Source organism: Spea bombifrons, chromosome 4 (genome assembly GCF_027358695.1).
Source record: "Spea bombifrons isolate aSpeBom1 chromosome 4, aSpeBom1.2.pri, whole genome shotgun sequence".
In the NCBI taxonomy this organism is placed as follows: domain Eukaryota; kingdom Metazoa; phylum Chordata; class Amphibia; order Anura; family Pelobatidae; genus Spea; species Spea bombifrons.
The window spans coordinates 5,595,448-5,604,353 of record NC_071090.1 but is presented as its reverse complement, the minus strand read 5'-3'; the positions used below and the strand labels follow the sequence as shown (position 1 = coordinate 5,604,353).

General features: G+C 48.2%; 1 protein-coding gene across 1 annotated transcript; it reads right to left on the bottom strand.

Moving 5' to 3' along the window:
• Positions 1–5,821: 5,821 nt before the first annotated feature.
• On the bottom strand, positions 5,822–8,906 carry LSM11 (LSM11, U7 small nuclear RNA associated). Its single transcript, XM_053465675.1, has 4 exons — positions 8,494–8,906; positions 7,393–7,532; positions 7,080–7,163; positions 5,822–6,225 (listed from the first exon to the last, which is right to left on the bottom strand). Exons 1-4 carry the CDS (start codon positions 8,888–8,890, stop codon positions 5,914–5,916), a joined length of 933 nt encoding a protein of 310 aa, XP_053321650.1. The 5' UTR covers positions 8,891–8,906; the 3' UTR covers positions 5,822–5,913.

Here is an 8,906-nt window from a genome sequence, read left to right as displayed (position 1 = left end):
TGACAACTTTCCTCTAATCTTTTCTTCCATCTTTGAGGACGACGACACAAACCAAGGTCTTTTATTTAACGGGCCACGCAAGTGCTTTCCAAAGGCACGGTAGAGGGTCGAATTAACACTCATTTTATAATTTTTTTTTGTTTTATTTCTTTGCCCTTGTGTGTGTATATATATATATTTTCGTTGATCACTTACCTGTCTCCATTGCAGTCCAGATGTTCTCCGCCATTAAACCTTCTGACCCAGCCTGGCTCCTGCCTCTCTCATTCCTTTCCGCCGTTTAGACTCCAGCATTCACACACAGAGAGAGGAAATAATTACAATTTGGGCAAAGTAATTTCCATAAATAATTTAGGATTGTTTAATGACATATTTTCGTGCTGACGGGCGTAGGGCGATGTGTCCTCACTCTCCATCTCTGGTGCTTCTAATTAGACTGAAATTCACGGACTGCAGCTTAATGGTGATGGAACGTGATTCATGCTCTGAATAAGAGATGAGAGCCGAGGGTAATTAGCAAGCTGTGGTTTTTAATCTTTCAACAATCCACGGTGTTTAAATTGGTTTTAAAGAATGGAACCTTTCAAAGGTTGTTACATCAAGAAGTATCCACTCTCTCCTTGTTTGCTCACCTTTTCTACACGATCTGACTTTGTGGTGTTAATCCGTTACGGAGTGGTGGCCCGCGTGGAAGTCCAGAGGTTAATCGTCTTGTTCTTAAAGAAGCGGTAAGAGGAAGAAGTCCGCTGCTTTACAGCGCGACTTGCGGATTGTGTTAAAGAGATAAGAAGAAAAAAAGCAAGCTGTTGGGTTTCTGTCCACTAGATCATTTAGATGTTTGGGCATCTTGCCTCTAGGTCACTTTGCTATTTGGCCTCTGTCCACCAAAGGCTAGCTGCTGGGCGAGTGTCCACCAGATCGCTAGCTGCTGGGCGAGTGTCCATGAGGTCGGTAGCTGCTGGGCGAGTGGCCACCAGGTCACTATCTACTGGGCAGGTGTCCACCAGGTCGCTAGATCACTTCCATGACCTTTTGTTCATTATTGCGTTGAAGGTAGTCATTAATAACTTTGTATGTTTGGAGTCCTTGTCATGTAGCAGAATAAATTGGGGTTCAATCCGATGATGGTATTGCATGACGGATGAATATCTGCCTGCACTTCTCAGCGTTGAGGAGACCGTTAATTCGGACAAAATCCCCAACTCCGTTTGCAGAAATGCAGCCCCAATCTTGCAAGGCGCCTCCTCCATGCTTCACTGTTGCCCGCAAACGCTCATTCTTGTACTGCTCTACAGCCCTTTGGGAAAGAAACTGCCTTCTGCTACAGCCAAATACTTATAATTTTGACTCGTCAGTCCAGAGCACCTGCTGCCATTTTTCTACATCGCAGTTTTTGTGAATAGTTGAGTCGCTTGATCTTGTTTCCATGTCGGAGGTATGGCTCTTGGACCACGTCTTCCATAAAGACCACTTCTGACCGGACGTCTCTGGACAGTAGATGGGTGTACCAGGAACCCACTGTTTTCTGGCAACGCAGAGCTGATGGGACTGCTGGACATCTTTTGATTGCGAAGGGAAGAAAGCATGATGTCTTCCTTGACTGACCACATGTTTACGGTCCTCAGTCTTGCCATGGTGTAGGACTTTTGACAATGTTCGTGTGTTTGGCTGTTTCTCATCCAGTTCTATTCCTCCTACACAGCTGTTTGTTTCAATTAATGATTGCATTTCAACCTACATATTAAATCGATGATCATTAGCACCTAATTATATGCCAACATAATCCCTGACTTTGTGCAAGTGTACCTAGATGCTCTAACACACATACACCTAATCCCGTTTCATTTATAAGTCTCCAGGTTTTCTAACTCCTGACTCCTATTATCTTTTGTTGAAGTGACTCACATACTTTTTCCAACCTATACTGTGAATGTTTGAATGATGTGCTCAATATGGATAATAACTATATAATAATTGGAGTGTTATTTAAGACAAAAATACACAAATGCTGACAATTCTAAAATCACATTAAGAGGGGGCTGGAATACTTACTGATGGGGGATGAATACTTATGTGCATATACAGTATATTGCATATTTTAATCTTTAACAAATTACAAACGTAATTTAGTGACCTGATCTGATGTCCAAGTGAAGTGTAAAAAAATAGCAAACATTTATTAAGAATGATTTTTCTGTGATCAGCGAGTAGAAGGAACTGAGATGAGCTACATTTAATATTTGCTTTATTTGCTCTATTTTTCATGTTTTACAGCATATATATTTTAAATAAAAGAAGTTTTGCGTGTGGGCTAACAATCTATTTTGTAAAGTAAACCTTCTCCTTAATTGATTTTTTTCTAATGGATATTTTTCCCCGCTCCAATATGTATTTCTTCCCCCAAAATCTCAGCTGAAGTCATTTGCAATATATTGTTTGATTAAAACAATAAAATAACTAAGGTGCCAGGTGTGCAATTTAACTTACTTTTTTTTTTTATTATATATTTTTTTTTAATTTGACCACGATTACTTCTGTGTCAGGAGAATAGAAATGGTTTATGTTAGCATCTCTCTCTCGTTTTGACATCTGGGATCTAACTAACAGCTGGCGACTTAATGAATATGCATCTGCTTAAGAGGCTGCCGTTCATTAATAAACCAGTAGATGGAAGAGTGGGATTCCGCTCGTCAGCTGCGGAGGAGATGGAAGTCGGCGTTCTGTGAAGAAGGCCTGTCATACCCGATCCTGTTACACCAGTAAGTTCTGCGGGGTGACTGGTGCGATACGGGTAGGCAGAATCCGAGACCGTGTCATGTCCCCGTCTCAGCGACCTGATGTTTGCCACGGTTAACACCTTAAGCCCCAGAAAGTTGTGTGATTGAAGGCCAAGCGATACATTATAAGGGACCTGCATCTTCTCTGATAACGGAATCCAGCCCTGACCGCCATCGTTGGTTGGTGTGGTTTAGGAATTTGGGGGGGGGGGAATCAAGGGCTGGTTGGGGGAGATCCAGCTCCTGACTTGTCCAGGGAGCTCTTAAGGTATGGTGGGTGGTCCTGCCGCTCCCCACCTCCAGCTAACCCCCCCCCAACAAAGGGGTTCCAGAGCCGCAGCACACTGCCCACCTCTGTGATCAGCAACTTACTCCGGCCTATGGCAATGGGTCCAGCAGGGCAGCCGCAAAAGCAGATTGCCCTCTTGGCTGTGCCGCTATTCAATGGATCGGTTACAGGGGGCAGCTGGGGGGCACTTTCCTTGGTCATGGCTGCTTAAAGCAGCCAATCAGCGTCAGGAAAGCGCTTGTAACACTTGGCTCCTATGACTCTTGCGTGATCCAGTGCTAGAGCTGGCTGAGGGTGAGTATGCCACGTGTGTGCTTTTTCATGGAGACGTGTTCGACCGAACACAAGTGCACACTCAGCATGAAAGTGCACACGATGGCTGGAGTGTCTCGTCAACCATACATTAAACAAAACCAGCAACGTTCTTGCAGGAGACGCTCGCTGGGGTTTACCCTTCACAATGTATAATTAGATAAAATAAACCCCATATTTGTTACAAATATATAACAACTTCTCCGGAACATAAAATAATTAAATATGCAAATACATAATGTACTAACTGTAATACGCCTTTAATAATAAATCTGACTACCGAAGTCCTCATCAAAGATCTTCAATAATAATTCTGAATTATCAGAGAGAAATCTAACAAGAATTGCATTAAGCGGAATGCTTCTGATACATCAAAGGCAGCGATATTTTTACTGCGAGCAGCAAATATTTAATCAGATTTAATCTGTTTTGGGCGATGGAGAACGACAACCCACCCCTTACCCGCGCGATGCGTCTTACATCGTTATTATTACAAGACTCTAATTTGCTGAGCGGTAATTAGAGAACGGATAATAGTAGCTGGAACAAAGACTCGATATATTATATATTATTATATTACTGGAAAAGCTCATGTATAATATGTTTTTCGGGGACGTTAAAGGGAATTGGCAGGCATCATATGCACTTTAATTCATATAGCTGTGTGGTCCCTTTAAATTGTCATGTTGTCCCCCTTGTAAATGCAATGGGGGGGGATTCTGCAGGATCCCCCCATATGCATTTGACCGTTACCCTACTTTCCTGCCACCGATTGGCTGCTTCGAGCAGCCAATTTCTAGCAAGATTCATCAGACCAAGGAGGAAAAGGAGGGCAGCTCCTGTTTCTACCAATCCCATCCCCCCTTTCAGCATAACGCAGCCCGGCATGCAAATGAACCGTGGCAAGATAAAATTTGCATATGATACTACATGATGATGTCATGAAACAACACCAGCTTTCCACTTGACCCATCTATATCTACTTGTACAGCTTCTAGGAGAACGTATAGGTTATTTGTTAATATTCTGTTAAGAGTCACTTTGATACTTATTTGCCCAGCAAAGTATATTTAAGTCGTAAAACATAAAGCAGGTAATTTACATTTTCTTACGATCTATCCCTTAGTGACAGCGTTTCACCGTTCCCTTTAATTAGGAGCCCCTACGTGATGAACGGCCCGCTCCGTGCGGCCCCGCATCTGGAATACTGATTTCCCTTTGTCCGCAAGTGACCTAATTAGTCGTTAATAAAATAATTGAGTATTAAAAAGGATGTTGCAAGTGATTAAAATGTAAGGCGCGCTCGGAACTTTATTAAAACCATAAATCATGTATCAGTCTGTTCATTTACATATCCCCATCGCGGCTAATGCTCTGCGCTCGCCTCCAATTAGCCGGCGTGCACAATGTGAAAAAAGATTCTTACAAATTATCACAAGTCGCTGGTATGGGGTGGGGGGGGCGAGAGACCCCCTTCTTAGCTGGTGGATCAATCAAACTTACAAAGAAGAAAAATCAGTATAGGGTTATTTTAGACACCGGAAAAAATGTAATTTATATATCTACCGTTCTATGCCATCGGATCGTCGTCCTGCTGGGTAACCCGAAGAGCTTGAGGTCACAAACCGATAGCCGCACGTTCTCTCCTTCAGGATTTTCTGGTAGAGAAAGCGGAATTCGTGGTCCCATCAATCGCGGCAACTCGACCAGGTCCTGAGCCAGGAAAACAGTCCCTCGCCATCGTACGAGCACTATGTTTGGGGGTATGATGTCATTATTGCGTAACAATGTTTTAGCTTTGCACCAGATGTAACGGGAAAAAGAAACTTACGGAGGCAAATCTCTACACACCACTCACAACACAGATCCTGCGTGGATACACCTGCCCCAACTCCTTGCTGATAAGAAAATTACGCTCCAGATAGAAAGAATAAATATTTTATTGATATGAACAGAAAATGGGTCTGGTCAACACAAAGTCGGTCAGTCTTAATGCATCTAACACCGTAAATGCCCCGGGGGGCCAATGCTGGCCTTAAGTGCCACATACCTGCTAGCATTTGCCTCCTTAATAAGTTATTAAACCGCACCAATCGCTGTTTACTTTTCCCCTTGAAAACCAGTTAACTTTTGTTGTAGCTCGGATGAACCGGGTCGCAAGCCGCCGAAGAACCCATTTTTGGATTCGTGTATGTTTTTGGAAATTGTTTCAGCAGGTTTTGTTCGATGCAAGATCCGGTATAACCAGCAAATTTCACCGGAACGGATAAAACCGGTCGGACGAAGAAACCCAAGGACGATCCTTGGCTGATTTTAGTTGAAGTTACTATTGCGCCACCCGGTGGACAGAGCTGGATTCCTTCCAACTAGAGAATCAGAAAGATCCATAACCCCCGGGGGGGGGGGGGTTTGGGAATAGCGTGCTTTGCGGTATGAAAGGATCGCTTCCGAATGCGACGCTTCATCTGCGATCCATGGATCCAGGTGCGGTCTGAACTGGATTCGTTCCATTACAATGTTCAGCTTCGATAGCAGTCACTCACCAATGTGTACCAGTAAGACGTTCTCCCCTCGAATGAAGACTTGCTTCATGTGCCGTGTGAACACCTGGTGATAGTCCACCTTATCTTTCGGGCATTTACTCCGCTGTTGACCTTCCTCACCAGCCTGTTCCTTTTTAGCCCCTTCCCTTGTCCCGCCGGTACGGTCCCCAGGCTCCTTTTTTAATCGTGAGCTGGGAGACGGAGGGCGGTCGGACTGCACGAGGGTCTGTTTTGTTGCCGTGGCGCCTTGTGATTCCGCTGAACCTTCTAAACCAGATTCTTGGAGCTTCAGTCTTTCAAACAACTGAAAAACAGCAGTGGTATTAGGAGTTGGTCTCGTGTTAGACTCAGGGGCCATATGCTGTATTACCCTCTACCACTTTTGCTGGGAGGATGTTTCTCTTATCTACTACCCTCTCAGTAAAGTAAAACTTCCTTACATTTCTTTCCCGACCTTCGACCCTCTCTTTTAACTCTATAATTGTCCTGAATCATGGATGACCGTTGCATGAAGCTCAACATCTCCAAGACCAAACTTATGATAATCCCGCCATGCCCTCCGTCCACAATTGCCGACATCTCTATCAATGTTCACAACTCCACTATCCAACCGACAGACCAAGTTTGCTGGCTTGGTGTCACACTTGACTCTGCTCTCTCCTTCAGCCCTCACATTGAGTCCTTCACCAAATTCTGCCGCCTTCGCCTGAAAAACATCTCCCAAATCTGCCCATTTCTCACACAAGAACAAAATACCGGCCCACTCCCTTGTGATATCCCATCTGGACTATTGCAACTCCCTTCTAACTGGTCTCCCCCTCTCTCACCTCTCCAATGTATCCTCAACACTGTAGCTGGATTAATGTTTCTCTGTCACCGCTCCTCATCTGCCGCTCCTCTGTGCCAATTACTCCGCTGGCTCCCCGTGCCCCCAGAATCAAATTCCAACTCCTGACCTACAGAGCCCTTCACAACTCCACAACCCCCTATATTTCTACCCTCCCATCCAAATACACCCCTAACTGCCCTCTTCCTTCCTCTAACGACCTACATCTCTCTTCTACCACCACTACCTCCTCCATCACAGCTCATCCCGACCAACTCGTCCCCCAACCCAACTCATTCCCATCCTTATATTTAATGTTCGTGACTGATTACCCGATTCAGGGTCAGCCGCGGCTCGTGGTAAAAGGCCTTTCCCAGGATGGGCTTTCTGTAGGTTTCATCCACATCGATCATCGCCTGGAAAGGAGAAATATTAAAAAAACAGACAAAATAAGCCCAGTCTGCCGCGCCATTAATACCAATTCTACTCGAGATCTAGAAGACGGGCCCTTCCATGGCTTTTGGGGGGGGGGGGGCATCTGGAAGACATGGAGGGAAATTTAAGGCATAATTTGCAGAATTAGCGGGACGCGGCCGCTCAGGTCTGTTCACAAAGTTCTACTAACGGAGGACTCAGAGCAGGTACCATGTTCCAGAACTTGTCGAAGGCGACGACGAACCCGGAGCACACGCCGCGCAGGCCCTTGAACGTGCGTATGTGGACTCTAATTCGGATCCGCTCCTGGACGCAGCGATTGAGCTCCCCCAGCGGGCTTCTTGCCTGCGCTAAAAAGACAAAAAAGAGGTCAGACGGCATCTCGAGACCCTCCACACACCCACAGCGCGTCCCAGGACCCTCCACGCACACACAGCGCGTCCCGAGACCCTCCCTCGCACACACAAGGCGCGTCCCGAGACCCTCCCTCGCACACACAGCACGTCCCGAGACCCTCCACGCACACACAGCGCGTCCCGAGACCCTCCACGCACACACAGTGCGTCCCGAGACCCTCCACGCACACACAGCGCGCCCCGAGACCCTCCACGCACAGACACACACACAGCGCGTCCAGAGACCCTCCCTCGCACACACACAGCGCGTCTCGAGACCCTCCACGCACACACAGCACGTCCCGAGACCCTCCACGCACACACACAGCGCGTCCCGAGACCCTCCACGCACACACACAGCGCGCCCCGAGACCCTCCCTCGCACACACAGCGCGTCCCGAGACCCTCCACGCACACACAGCGCGTCCCGAGACCCTCCACGCACACACAGCGCGTCCCGAGACCCTCCGCGCACACACAGCGCGTCCCGAGACCCTCCACGCACACACAGCGCATCCCGAGACCCTCCCTCGCACACACAGCGCGTCCCGAGACCCTCCCTCGCACACACAGCGCGTCCCGAGACCCTCCACGCACACACACAGCGCGCCCCGGGACCCTCCACGCACACACACAGCGCGCCCCGGGACCCTCCACGCACACACACAGCGCGCCCCGGGACCCTCCACGCACACACAGCGCGCCCCGAGACCCTCCATGCACAGCCTCTGTGTTACCCCCTTTAACTGGGGTCACTGGACTCTCGGTTACCCCCTTTATCTGGGGTCTGTACCATGGACTCCCGGTTACCCCTCTATCTGGGGTCTGTCACTCCGGTTCACCTGTCACCCCCCCCCCCCCCGAACTTCTCTCACATCTCCCCGGTAAGTTACGTAGTTGCCCCCTCCCTACTCACCGGCCATGCGGGTCAGCACATTTTTGACGGCCTTCTTCTTCCGCACTCTGACCGGTGCGCCTTCCTCCGCCGGTAACATCAACTTCTTCAGCCTCTCTATGCGCTCCGGGTCCGTTGCCAGTCTACCCTTCCGTCCCTTCTTGGGCCGCTCAGTCGCCCGGGCGCTTCCACGGCCTCCCCCGCGCAGGAAGCTCTCATACTGCGCCAAGTTATTAAAGCAGCGGATATCGGGGAAGGGCAGCCGGGTTTGCGGGGAATACAGAGCCAGGAGCGGGTCAAATGACTCCGAGCTCACATCCAGGATGCTTGCCGGGGCGTCTTCCTCGGCCATAGAGTCACGGTGGGCCGCAGCCTCGGCTTGTCCTGCCGCGGTCGCCCGGCTGTGTGGTTCCTCCATGCAGTAAGCGGGCTGT

Bases quoted from the DNA above. Each gene is read 5' to 3' on its own strand.
- LSM11 (XM_053465675.1), bottom strand. From the start codon at position 8,890: ATGGAGGAACCACACAGCCGGGCGACCGCGGCAGGACAAGCCGAGGCT. The intron at 7,533-8,493 runs GTGAGTAGGGAG...TTGTCTTTTTAG, and splicing joins TGTGCTGACCCGCATGGCCG to CGCAGGCAAGAAGCCCGCTG. The intron at 6,226-7,079 runs GTAATCAGTCAC...GCTGTTTTTCAG, and splicing joins CGCGGCTGACCCTGAATCGG to TTGTTTGAAAGACTGAAGCT.